Source organism: Saimiri boliviensis, chromosome 17 (assembly GCF_048565385.1).
Source record: "Saimiri boliviensis isolate mSaiBol1 chromosome 17, mSaiBol1.pri, whole genome shotgun sequence".
NCBI lineage: Eukaryota > Metazoa > Chordata > Mammalia > Primates > Cebidae > Saimiri > Saimiri boliviensis.
Genome location: NC_133465.1, coordinates 32,677,953 through 32,691,116, shown reverse-complemented (window position 1 = coordinate 32,691,116; position 13,164 = coordinate 32,677,953). Strand labels below are relative to the sequence as shown.

The 13,164-nt window shown below is 41.2% G+C and overlaps 1 protein-coding gene across 3 annotated transcripts; it reads left to right on the top strand.

The window, feature by feature from the left end:
* The first annotated feature begins 34 nt into the window (after nt 1-34).
* On the top strand, nt 35-12,755 carry DERL2 (derlin 2). 3 transcript variants are annotated; one of them, XM_039476616.2, is made up of 7 exons: nt 51-177; nt 1,035-1,097; nt 3,845-3,918; nt 5,008-5,101; nt 6,169-6,364; nt 6,599-6,689; nt 12,565-12,755. In XM_039476616.2, the coding sequence occupies exons 1-7, from the start codon at nt 85-87 to the stop codon at nt 12,668-12,670; spliced, it is 717 nt and encodes a 238-aa protein (XP_039332550.1). In that variant the 5' UTR covers nt 51-84; the 3' UTR covers nt 12,671-12,755. The 3 variants fall into 3 exon arrangements, with proteins under 3 accessions (XP_039332551.1, XP_039332550.1, XP_003931399.1); XM_003931350.3 differs by having other exon boundaries at nt 1,032-1,097; XM_039476617.2 differs by lacking the exons at nt 3,845-3,918; nt 5,008-5,101; nt 6,169-6,364; nt 12,565-12,755 and having other exon boundaries at nt 35-177; nt 1,032-1,097; nt 6,599-6,685.
* The last annotated feature ends 409 nt before the right edge of the window (nt 12,756-13,164 follow it).

Genomic DNA, 13,164 nt, shown 5'->3' with positions numbered 1-13,164 from the left:
AGGGGAGGGGGCGCTTTGGGCCCGCCCTGCCGCCGCGACCCACTGGCGGAAGGGGAAGTGGGAGGGCGGGCGACCGCGGGGAAGATGGCGTACCAGAGTCTGCGGCTGGAGTACCTGCAGATCCCACCGGTCAGCCGCGCCTACACCACTGCCTGCGTCCTCACCACCGCAGCCGTGGTGAGCAGCCGCAGCGCCACCTTCCCGTTATCTGTGCTGGATATGACTGAGTCTTCAGGAAACTGGGGTTTGGGCGTTGGGGAGGTCCAGAGGGGCTGGTCCCGGTGATGGGTGGAGGCATACAGGGATTACTCAGGGGTTCGAATTGGCGCCGAGAAAGCGTATCCAGTGACCTGAGAAGGGAGTGCTGCTTCATGGGGATCTGGTCAGTTTCTGACAAATGAGGGCTGGACCTGTAGTGGGTTAGGGTTGCGGGAGCCTCCCACCCAAGAAATGTGTCGGAGAGCTCTGGTGATGGCTAGGTGGTACCGTGGTGACTAGTGAGAGGAAGGTCCGCTTAGGGAAGAAATAGGAATGAGGAAAGCAAGCTGGAAACTGTCGAGAGGGGAACAGCTTATAATAAAGAGGGCCTTTGGATAATAAGGGGCTGGCTGGAGGTACCCAGCCCTAACGGTGGCAGGGTCTCGAGTCTCCGTTATTTCAATTGAGTTTTGTTGTTTGACACAGCTGTTCCAGGTGGTGCCCATGTGGTGGGTAGTCATAGCAGCTGTTTTTACTTGTCCTGTGTCTAAAATATCACCACCTGTCTGCCTCTCATTTCTTTATGTCAGCCTCAACTACTGCAACATAAAACAAACTTTTTTTGTGTGTTAGGTATTGAGGATACAAAGAATTCTACCAATTCTAGAGATTTATTTACCAACCTTTTCCTCTGGCCTAAGAAGAAAGGCTTAAAGGAAATCAGTCTAAGTGACTCAGAGTTGGAAATTGCTAGACCTACTAATCCTTTGTTGTAAATAATGAAATTTTGTCTCTTGGTTGATTTGCTTTAAGAAGCTCTTTTTCTATTTCAGCAGTTGGAATTGATCACACCTTTTCAGTTGTACTTCAATCCTGAATTAATCTTTAAACACTTTCAAGTAAGTGGTTCATCACAATAGTGATTAATGCTTCAGTTTATTCCTTTTCTTACAGTTTAGTAGCAAATCCTGTTACATTCGAGCCTAAAAAAGAACCCATTGGGGACCTTTGATTATAATTGTTTTGTCAGGATATAAAGCAGTGATTCTGCAACCTGGTTGGACTTGAGAATCCCTTAGGGAACTTTGAAGAGATTCTCAAGTTCCTCAACAAGTACCAAGTCAGAATTTGCAAGGGTAGGAATTAAAATCTGTGTTTTATTTTTAAAAGTTCCCTGCATCGTTTTGATATGCCCAGTTCCTGTATTTGGTATCACTGGTTTAGATTTAATGTTGTAATTTGAGAGGAGACTGACCAGGTGGCTGCTTAGGGGTTGTCACAAAGGGATGGCCTTATTTTGTCCATTCACCACCTAGGCACACACACCACCTTGGTGTTATCACCATGGTCCAGAAACTCAATTCTGTTAGTGCTTTTAAATTGTGATCTGTCTTCCAGGGATCAGATCATACTAGCAAAATTCCAAAAGACCAACATGTAAAGCAACATGGTGTTTTATTAGATTACAGTGGGAGAGAGTCCTTTCCAGTGATTAAAATGCTAACAGCAGCCAGGGGTGGTGGCTCACGCCTGTAATCCCAGCACTTTGGGAGGCTGAGGCAGGCAGATCACCAGAAGTCAGAAGTTTGAGACCAGTGTAGTCAACATGGTAAAACCCTGACTCTACTAAAAATACAAGAATTAGCCAGGCCTGGTGATGCATGCCTGTAATCCTAGTTACTGGGGAAGCTGAGATAGGAGAATCACTTGAACCCGGGAGGTGGAGGTTGCAGTGAGCAGAGATTGTGCCATTGCACTTCAGGCTGGGAGATGAGCAAAACTCTATCTCAAAATAAAATGCTAAAAGAGAGATGGGATTTCCTGTTCCAGGATGATCTTACAGACCATAGTTGGAGTAGGGGAGAGACCCAAAAGCCAATAATTGTGCCTCTACCCATGCTGTCCCCTCTGTCTCAATTGTGTTTCATTCACTTTATACCTGTTGAGCTCTAGCTTGCCTTTCAAAATGCAGCTTTTGTGTAACCTTTATGTACTCATCCTCCTTTGTTTTAGAGCATCTCTCACCTTTACTTTGCAGTTACTTATATGCTTGTCTCCTCACTAGGATGAGGACTCTAAAATCTGGATAATTGATATGTAGAACTAATTATTTCAACATTAATAGTTACCAGTTCTCAAGAATTTAGTGATTTGTAAAGCAGTCCTGTCATCTCTTGTCACTCTGTTCCCACAATACTCACATGGAGCTGTAGTTCCATCCAAGTAAGTCTTAACTTCCTGCTTGGCTTGCTTGGCTTTACTTTGCCTGGGGTTAAACTCTTGAAGACACTGTGCATTTGGAGTTAGGAGTTCTAGCGTTGCCAGCAGAGTCTCCCTCTACAACCTGTGGGTCCTTGGTCAGGATATTTAAAAGTTCAACTGTTAGTTGAATAACTAGCTAGTCAGTTTCATTAAGTCTTTTTGTTTCCTATCTGTGAAATGGGGGGTAGCCTGCTTGTCTCACAGGATTATTACAATCACAAGAGGTAGTAGAAATTTTTAAATGTTAAATACTCTACCATTGTGAGTGAATACTGTGGGTGTGGAGACGTTGGGTAGGGAAGGCTGTATCAGGGTTTCCAACAAGAAAATGAGTGTTCAGCTGGGCACAGTGGCTCACACCTGTAATTCCAGCACTTTGGGGGGCTGAGGTGGGTGGATAATTTGAGGTCAGGCGTTTAAGACCAGCCTGGCCAACATGGTGAAACCCTACCTCTACTAAAAATACAAAAATTAGCCAGTTGTGGTGACACCTGTAATCTCAGCTACTCAGGAGGCTGAGGTAGGAAAATCACTTGAACCTGGGAGGCAGACGTTGCTATAAGCCGGGATCACGCCACTGCACTCCAGATGGGGTGACAGAGCAAGAATCTGTCTCAAAAAAAAAAAAAAAAAAAGAAAAGAAAATGAGTGTTCTTGTATCTCCCAAGTAGACTATAGTTCTTGCAGGGAGTTGGCCATTTGTTCAAACTAGAACTTGGATATTTGCCTTAGAATTTTCCTTTCTGGCCAGGTGCAGTGGCTCATGCCTATAATCCCAAAACTTTGGGGAGGCCAAGATGGATGATCCCTTGAGGCCAGGAGTTTGAGTCAGCTTGGGCAACGTAGTGAGAACCTGTCTCTGTTTTTTTTTTTTAAAAAAAAAGGTTTTTTTTCTTCTTTATAGATTACTCAGTCTTGGATACGTTAAAAATTTTTTAATTAAAAATCAAAAAATTTTCTTTGTGATGTTTCTGACTGCCTAATGTAAACATTTCTCAGCAATTTATATTAGACCCTGAAGTTTTTCTCTGGCATGTCAGATCTATTTATTATATGATGATACTATGTATGAAAGCACTGTTTTCTGTTCAGCAAATGAACCTCGTCTTTCTACCAAACTTTCTCCATAAGACAATCACAATTTAAAATTCTCTGTCCTATTATAAATCTCACAGTCTCAATGATGTCTTTCAAACTTTTAACTAAAAGCAGCAAAAATCTAACATCGGATTGTATGCCCTCATTTTGTTTCAGAACAGAATATAACTCTGTCCAAGGCTTCTCAACCATCATAGTCATAGGATGTGTCTTTTGTATTCATATGGAACCGTTTCCTGGTAATTTATTTGACTTAATACATCTTTCTCTTGATTTTTTTTGACAGATATGGAGATTAATCACCAATTTCTTATTTTTTGGGCCAGTTGGATTCAATTTTTTATTTAACATGATTTTTCTGTATCCTTTATGAAATGGGATAAGCATCAAAACTTTGTTTTCTTAGGAAGTAAAAGATTAAGTTGAAGCTTTTAATCCTGTTATTTGTTTTTGGTACCATCTTAGCTATAATTTCTGGATCAGCGGTACATAAAGTAGTTGGTTAGGTAATGTTTTGAAAAGGTTTGTAGGTCACTGTTCAAATGGGAAGTTTTAACCATAAAAAGATACCACTTCTACTTTTTAGTTGCTTACAAATCTGATCAAGGGAGGGGAGAAGTGATTTAACTGAGGTATATTTCCACAGTAACATCAACAGGTACAAAGTGGTAAAACAACTTGAATACAATGATAATTTAGCAGAATTTGGGCATAAGTTTTAGAGTGGGTTTATGAGGAGTGGGAACTTGTGGTCTCCTTGGGTCCTGGTTGCGGGAACTACTGGCTGAAAGACGGTGGTATGTCTGCCAGGCTTGTCAAGTTCCAATGTGTTGAAAGAGAGGAAAACCCCAGCTCTGATCAGTGGCAGTTGGGGCCATATGGCATTCCTCCTCCACCCCTGCCCTCTCTGTTAAGAGGGAGTTACAGTTCAGCTCATCTGCAGCTGCATTCCTTCCTGAGGATGGCAGGCATCCATTTTAAATCCTATTTAGGATATCATTCTGGTAAGTTTCCAATAAAATTTTTTCTCATCATAATTCATCTATATTGACTGAGGTGCTCATACCAGGTCTGGAAAAGTAGTTTAACACACAAGGCTTCTTGCTACGGATTTCTTCCAAATTAGGTTGTGGAAAAGCAAAGATGGTGCAGCTGAGCACAGGAAAGACTGTACAATTTTTTAAAGGTTTAATAGGAGACCGGAAGCACGTCTGTATGTTATGTGGATTAGTTGCCAGCTAGGGACGGTTTGTAAAATATGGTGCTGGTCTTGACCTTTTCTAAAACGCTTGGTAAAAGAAGGGTAATGACATTGCCACTCAAACATTCTTACACAAATGAAGACTTGACTTCTTACAAATAATATGGAATCCAAGTGTACTTACATAACAGTAAATTTTACTTTGTTCATACTCGTGTGCTTAATATTTTCTTAACTTGGAACTTAAGATACCGTTACTGTCGAATGCTAGAAGAAGGCTCTTTCCGGGGTCGGACAGCAGACTTTGTATTTATGTTCCTTTTTGGTGGATTCTTAATGACCGTATCCTTCAACAAATAGAACACATACAGGAAAATGTTAAAGAACACGCTGTTTCTTCCTAAAGCTTGTCATCTGCCTCCCACAATTCACTAGATACTCTGAACAAACAGATAAAAGTAGACCTCCAGATTTTAGCATTAGGGCACTATCATTTATTTATTTTATTTTTTTGAGATGGAGTCTTGCTCTTGTTGCCCAGGCTGGAATGCAATGGTGCAATCTCAGCTCACTGCAACCTGTGCCTCCCAGGTTCAAGCAAGTCTCCTGCCTCAGCCTCCCAAGTAACTAGGATTACAGGTATGCACCACCACACTCGGCTAATTTTGTATTTTTAGTAGAGATGGGGTTTCTTCTCCATGTTGGTAAGGCTGGTCTCAAACTCCCAACCTCAGATGATCCGCCCACCTTGGCCTCCCAAAGTGCTGGGATTATAGGCATGAGCCACCGTACCCAGCCCACCATCATTTATTTTACAGCACATTTTCTGTGACAAGTTTCCAAGGCTAGAGGTTGAACAGGATGAACAAGTCAAAGGAGCTTTTAACCCAGGTGGGTTACTATTAAGTGTCTCAGTTATATCATTGCTGCTTGGTGTACTTCACTTTTAAACTAAGTTGGTAAGACATTTACTTGGTGGCTATCAAAACCGATAAATTATTTTTTAGAAAAAGAATTTTCATCTATACAATAGTCTTAGATATGCTACTGTTGGACAAGATGGTTTTGTTCCAGCTAGCTTTATTCACCTCTGTAAAGGTGCTAACCATGAGCAAGCTTTAGTATAATTATTGACCAAAGAATTAACACATTTTCCAAAGAGGCAAGAACTTCACGAAAGCAGAGTGTTTAAAGTAGCTGCAATCTCGATAATTTAGCCTAAGCAGATTTTTGCATGATTGCTCTGGGTAATTATTTTGTTGTTTTTTTTTTTTTCTTTCTATTCTAAAGATGTAACAACTTGACTTTTCCAGCTTAAATGTTTGTTAGAACACAAATATTAGTTCTCCTGCTCAGTCTTCCCCTATTAAACTTTTAATGTTGATATTTTCCTTAATGCTATCTGCTAGCTTTTTGGTTTGTTTGTGAGCTTAGTTTTCTTGGGCCAGGCCTTTACAATAATGCTCGTCTACGTGTGGAGCCGAAGAAACCCCTATGTCCGCATGAACTTCTTCGGCCTTCTCAACTTCCAGGCCCCCTTTCTGCCCTGGGTGCTCATGGGGTTTTCCTTGTTGTTGGGGAACTCAATCATTGTGGACCTTTTGGGTAAGGCTCTTCTCACTATTTTTTAAATTCTTTTACCTGTAAATGTATTTTGTCACTGTTTTTCATGTATATTCTGTTTGGCCTTCATGTATAAGTATTGTAAAAGACAACAATATTAGTTCATTAATAATTATGCTGCCATTCATCCTAAATACAGGCAATTTATGTTGGTAGGTATGCCTGCAATCTAAATTTTCATTGTCTCCCTCATCCTTTATTTCTGCTTGACTTTAGGTATTGCAGTTGGACACATATATTTTTTCTTGGAAGATGTATTTCCTAATCAGCCTGGTGGAATAAGAATTCTGAAAACACCATCTATCTTGTGAGTATTTACATACTCTTACAGGCAAACCAGGATAGGGGGTCATGATCTGTGTTTTCTTGGGCTCTCCTAGCTCCTAGTACATGTGGTTGAGGTCAGTAACTATTTACAGATTGAGCAAGCTGGCTGCAGTTGAAGAGCACTTGGATTGGGTAGTAACAGACAGTGCCAGGGTTGTGGCCAGAGCAAGGTTAACAGGCTCAGGATATCTTGGGAATAACCTGGTAATTGTTGTTCCAGATGACCACTAGAACTTCCTGTTCCAGGAGGAGCCTACTGTTTTTTATGAAAGCTGCTGTCCACATTTAGTGAAGTAAGATAGCAAAATGAGCAAAACTGAGGAAAGTTTCTAATGGTGGACTTTCTGGCCTGCCAAGCAGGTGGTTGAGATAAGCAGTGAAGCAGAGTGGAAGTAGCTTTAAACTGGAAACCAGGTGTAGCTGTTCTACTGACCAGTCCTATAGCAAGTCCCTTCTTTTTTGCACTTCAGTTTCCTGAGATAGAACTTTGATTTCTTTTTTTTTGAGGGGGGACATGGGGTCTCGCTCTGTCACCTAGGCTGGAGTGCAGCAGAACTTTTGATTTATGAGACCTCTTTCTACTCTGGAATTTGGTGTCCTTGGGAGATACCATATTAAAAAGGGCTCACTTGAAAAATAAAATGTGAGTTTTTGTTATAAAATGTTTGTTGTAGAATAGTTAAGCAAGATAGTAAAATTGTCCACGATCCTGACACTTGGATGTAGCAGTGGCTACCATTGTTAACTTTTCTATAGGTATTCTTCAGTCTTTACTATCTGTGCACTTTTTTTAAAATGCTGAGCCAGTCAAGGCTGTTATGCCCTATGATTGTGCCTGTGAATAGCCACTGCTATTCTTTGGCCAGGCCTTTAAAATAGCCACTGCATTCCAGCCTGGACAACATAACATACGCGTGTAATCCCAGCACTTTGGGAGGTGAAGGCAGAAAGATCACTTGAGCTCAAGAGTTTGCGACCGGCCTGGGCAACATGGCAAAACCCCCATCTCTACAAAAAACATAAAAATCAGCTGCATATCGTGGCATATGCTTGTAATCCTAGCTACTCGAGAGGTTGAGGTAGAAGGATTGCTTGAGCCCAGAGGGGTTGAGGCTGCAGTGAGCTGAGATGGCACCACTGCACTTCAGGCTGGGGGACAGAGTAGCACCCTGTCTCAAAAAACAATTTTGTAACCTTGTAAACTTAATATGTCATAATTGTTTTTTCCATCATAAAGTGTTACACAATTGTAACAGCTAGATGATATTCCATGGTATGGATATGGCATAATTTTACTAATCCCTTATTGATAGACATTTACATTAGTGCTTTTTTTTTTTTTTTTTTTTTTTTTTTTTTTTTGGTTTTTTCTTCTATAATTGGAGTGGTGAATATCCTTCTAGCTAAGTTTCTTCACACATCCATGATTATTTTCAAAATGTAATTCCTGGAAGTAGAATTGCTGTTTTGTTGCCAAATGCCTTCCAGAATGGATGTTCAAGTTTCCATTTCAACTAGCATGTATGTGTTCATTTCCCCACATCCTTATCAAACAAGGGAGGCATTTTATTTATCCTTTCCTAGTTGGATAGTTATAGAATGATGTCTCGTTATTTATGATTTTTAAAAGATGTTTTGAAACAATTTCAGTCCTACAGGAAATTACAAATGCAGTACAGGGTCTCACTTCATTGCCCAGGCTGGAGTGCAGTGATATGATCATAGCTCACTGTTAAACCCCTGGGCTCAAGTAACCCTCCCACCTCAGTCTCTCAAGTAGCTGGGACTACAGGCGCACACCACCAGGCTCTGCTTTTTTGTGTGTGTGGAAATGTGGTCTCTCTATGTTGCCCAGGCTAGTCTTGGAACTCCTATCCTCAGGCGATCCTCCTGTCTCTTGGCCTCCCAAAGCATTGGGATTACAGGTGTGAGCCACCACACCCCACTTTTTTTTTTTTTTTTGCAATTGTTTTCTGGCTCAACAAGATACACAAGGCTCATGTTGTGCTCTCCTTGATCCAGTCCTGGAATCAGCTGTTTCTTCAAGGAGCCCTGGTTCCTTTAAAGTGGAGAATGGTATTTAGAAGCCGAGATCTGGGTGCTAGATGTGCTCATTGCTATTGAAGTGTTGCTATTCCCAGATCCTTTAGGTGGACAGAGCAATGGAATTATATCTATGTATGATAATGTATATGCATGTATATTTTTAGATCTGTTTATTTTCAAAAACATGGGTTTATACTACCATTTCTAGTACTACCCCATGGTTCATACTACCTTTTTTCCTTTCTATTTGTTTCCTCCTGTATTTTATTATGAAAATTTCCAATAATAGGAAATCACAAAAAAATTAGAGTGAGCTTCATTTAGCCACCACATAGATTCTGTAATCAATAGTTGCCTTTTTTTTTTTGAGGTGAAGTTTCTCTTTTTGCCCAGGCTGGAGTGCAAAGGCATAATCTTGGCTCACCACAACCTCCGCCTCCCAGGTTCAATCAATTCTTCAGCCTCCTGAGTAGCTGGGATTACAGACATGTGCTACCATGCTAATTTTGTGTTTTTAGTAGAGATGTGGTTTCTCCATGTTGCTCAGGCTGGTATTGAACTCCCTGCCTCAGGTGATCTGCTGGCCTCGGCCTCCCAAAGTGCTCTGATTACAGGTGTGAGCCACCATGCCCGGCCTAATAGTTCCCTACTCTTTTTGCACACCTATCCCTCCATCTAGCTTTCCAGTCCAAAATGTATGTGCCATTATAGATATACTTAATTCCTTATATACTTTAGTATGTATATCATTAACTAGAGTTTAGTAATTATGTGCAACAAAATACACAAATCTTTAGTGTGTCAACTAATGAATTTTTATAAATGCACACATGTGTATCTATCAAGGCAGAAAATTACCATCAACCAGAAAGTTCCTTGATGTCTTTCCCTGTCAGTCATTGCACCTGTCCCCCAAGAAGCAATCGCTATTCTTTTTTGTCAATTTTTTTTTATTTTAAAGACAGGGTTTCACCATGTTGGTCAGGCTGGTCTTGAACTCCCAACCTCAGGTGATCCGCCCGCCTTGGCCTCCAAAGCGCTTGGATTACAGGTGTGAGCCACCACGCCCGGCCAGCAATAGCTATTCTGATTTTGTCCTCTGTAGATTAGTTTTTCATGTTCTACAACTTCATAAGTAGAATCATACAGTATGCATGTACTCCTTTGTATAAGGCTTCTTTCAGGCGGGGCGCAGTGGCTCATGCCTGTAATCTCAGCACTTTGGGAGGCTGAGGTTGGTGGATCACAAGATCAGGAGTTTGAGACCAGCCTGACCAATATGGTGAAACCCCTGTCTACTAAAAATACCAAAAAATTAGCCAGGTGTGGTGGAGTGTGGTGGTGTATGCCTGTAATCCCAGCTACTCAGGAGGCTGAGGCAGGAGAATTGCTTGAACCCGGGAGGCAGAGGTTGCAGTGAGCTGAGATCATGCCATTACACTCCAGCCTGGGTGCCATTACACGCCATCTCAAAAAAAAAAAAAAAAAAAACGCTTTTTTTTTTTAATTCAACATAATGTTTTTGAGATTCATCTATGTTCTTGTATGTTTTTGTAATTTGTTCCTTTTTATTGCTGAGTATTATTTGATTATATGAATGTACGGCTCCTTTCCATCTGCCCTTCCCAATTGTCCTAATCTGATTCTTAATATGATTGTTTTTACCTATCTAATTACCCCCATATGTAACCAGTGTTTCATCATAGTCACCTCCCCAGTATGGATGCCTTGCTCATCTCACTCAGCCTCAGATTCCCCAGACCAGGCTGCCCTCTTATGGGGATGCACTCCCCGCCCTGCTCAGGCTAACATCTTGTCAGACCACTTTCATGTACTCATGGTCTGATGGGCTCTTGACTCCCTGTACTGCTAGTGTTTGAGCAGTAGAAGGGAGCTCAGTTTTGTTTTTGTTGTTGTTGTTCTTTTTGAAATGGATTCTGGCATTGTCACCCAGGCTTGAGTGCAGTGGCTCAATCTCGGCTCCCTGCAGCCTCCACCTCCCAGGTTCAGGTGACTCTCCTGCATCAGCCTCCCGAGTAGCTGGGATTACAGGAATGTGCCACAGCTAATTTTGTATTTTGAGTAGAGATGGGGTTTTGCCATGTTGGTCAGGCTGGTCTTGAACTCCTGACCTCAGGTGATCCAACTGCCTTGGCCTCCCGAAGTGCTGGGGTTACAGGCATGAGCCACCACACCCGGCCGGGATCTCAGTTTTTAATATACTTTCCTTTGATTATTGTGAGAGCCAACATTCTCATGTTTGATGACCACACGGATTTCCTTTTTGAATTGCTTGTTGAATAAAAAAAAAATAAACAAAAACAAAACAAAATGAGTTGCTTGTTGAGCTCTTTGCCCATTTTTTCTATTGGTATGTTTGTTTTCATTGTTAATTTGTAGGAATTTTAAAAACTCATTTTGTACTATACTTACATTGTAGTACTTAGAGAGTCTTTTGGACATTTACTGTCCCCTCCTGTGTTCTGCAGTAATTTTTCTTGGGATGCATTGTTAATTTTTTAAAAATTTTAATTATGGTAAAATAATACCTAACATAAAATTCACCATCTTAACTAATTTTAAATGTTCAGTGTCATTACGTATATTCATACTATTTTGCTTCCGTCACCACCATCCATAGAACTCTTTTCATCCTGCAGAACTGAAACTCTCATTAAACAACTCCCCACCCCACCCCGGCCACCACCATTCTATTTTGCTTCCCTGAATTTGACTATTCTGTGTTACCTCATAAGTGGAATCATACAGTATTTGTTCTTTTTTGTCTGGCTTATTTCATATTTCATTTAGCTTAAAGTCCTCAAGGTTCATTCATGTTGTACCATGTTTCTGAATTTTCTTCCGTCTTTTTTTGGGGGGGGACAGTCCTGCTGTGTTGCCCAGGCTGGAGTGCAGTGGAGCAATCTCAGCTCACTGTAACCTGTGCCTCCCAGGTTTAAGCAAGTTCCTGCCTCAGCCGCCTGAGTAGTAACTGGAATTATAGACGTGTGCCACCATGCCAGGCTAATTTTATTTTTGGCGGAGATGGGAGTTTTGCCATGTTGGCCAGGTTGATCTTGGAACTCCTGGCTTCAAGAGATCCACCTGCCTCAGTGTCCCAGAGTGCTGGGATTACAGGTGTGAGTCATTGTGCCCAGCCTATTTCCTTCCTTTTCAAGGCTGAATAACATTCTGTTCGACTGGGTGCAGTGATCTCAGCTGAGCCCAGGTGGCACAGCTGTAATGCCAGCTACTTGGGAGGCTGAGGCAGGAGAATCACTTGAACCCAGCACTCTAGCCTGGGTGACAGAGTGAGACTCCATCTCAAAAAAAAAAAAAATTATATGTACATACCTCCCATATTTTGTTCATTCATCTGTTGATGGACATGGTGATACCTTGATTATGGGGAGACATTGTGAAATGATAAATATGTGAAAGTCAGGTTACAAAACAGATGTAGTGTGATTTAACTTTTGTAAAATTAGGTCATGTAAAAGTTGCAGAAGAATAACTAAAACATGGACAATAATTACCTCTAGAAATTTAGGATATTTTGTTCATCTGTATTTCCTCCTTCTCTATAATTATTATGATATGGATTGCTTTTGTAGTAAAAACTGGCAAAAGATTAAAACTAATGTAAATGTTAATATTATAGATGCTCTTACAATATGGTAACTGTTTAATTGTCAGGCAAGTGTAATACTTACCTATTGGTGGACCCCTGTGGGAGCTGAACTGACTTTGTATTACCTAGGACCTTAGATGACTCTGGGACCAAATTATATCTGTTGCCTGTCTTTTAGGAAAGCTATTTTTGATACACCAGATGAGGATCCAAATTACAATCCACTACCTGAAGAACGGCCAGGAGGCTTCGCCTGGGGTGAGGGCCAGCGCCTCGGAGGTTAAAGCAGCAGTGCCAATAATGAGACCCAGCTGGGAAGGACTCAGTGATACCCATTGGGATTCTTTTATCCTTGGTTGCAAAAGTGTGGATACTTTTGACAACCTGGCAGATTTTAACTCCAGAAGCACTTTATAAAATGGTACACTGACTAATCCAGAAGACATTTCCAGCAGTTTGCCAGTGGTTCCTCACTACATGGGTACTGAAAGTGTAATTTCTTGGAGCCAAAAAACTGTAGAAACAAATATCCTGCCACCTGTAACAAGTACGTGAGTACTTGATTTTTATGGTATAAGGCAGGGCTTTTTCTTCCTCCTCTTGATAGATGAGGCCATGGTGTAAATGGAAGTTTCAGAGAGGACAAAATAAAACTGAATTCCATTTTTCTCTCACTGTATTAAAGCTTTTGTGTGTGATCTTTTAAATTATGATGATGTAGCTCTCCTTCGTAGATCTGAGCTCAGAACAGTTTTCATGGCTGCTCTTCTTGAGTCTT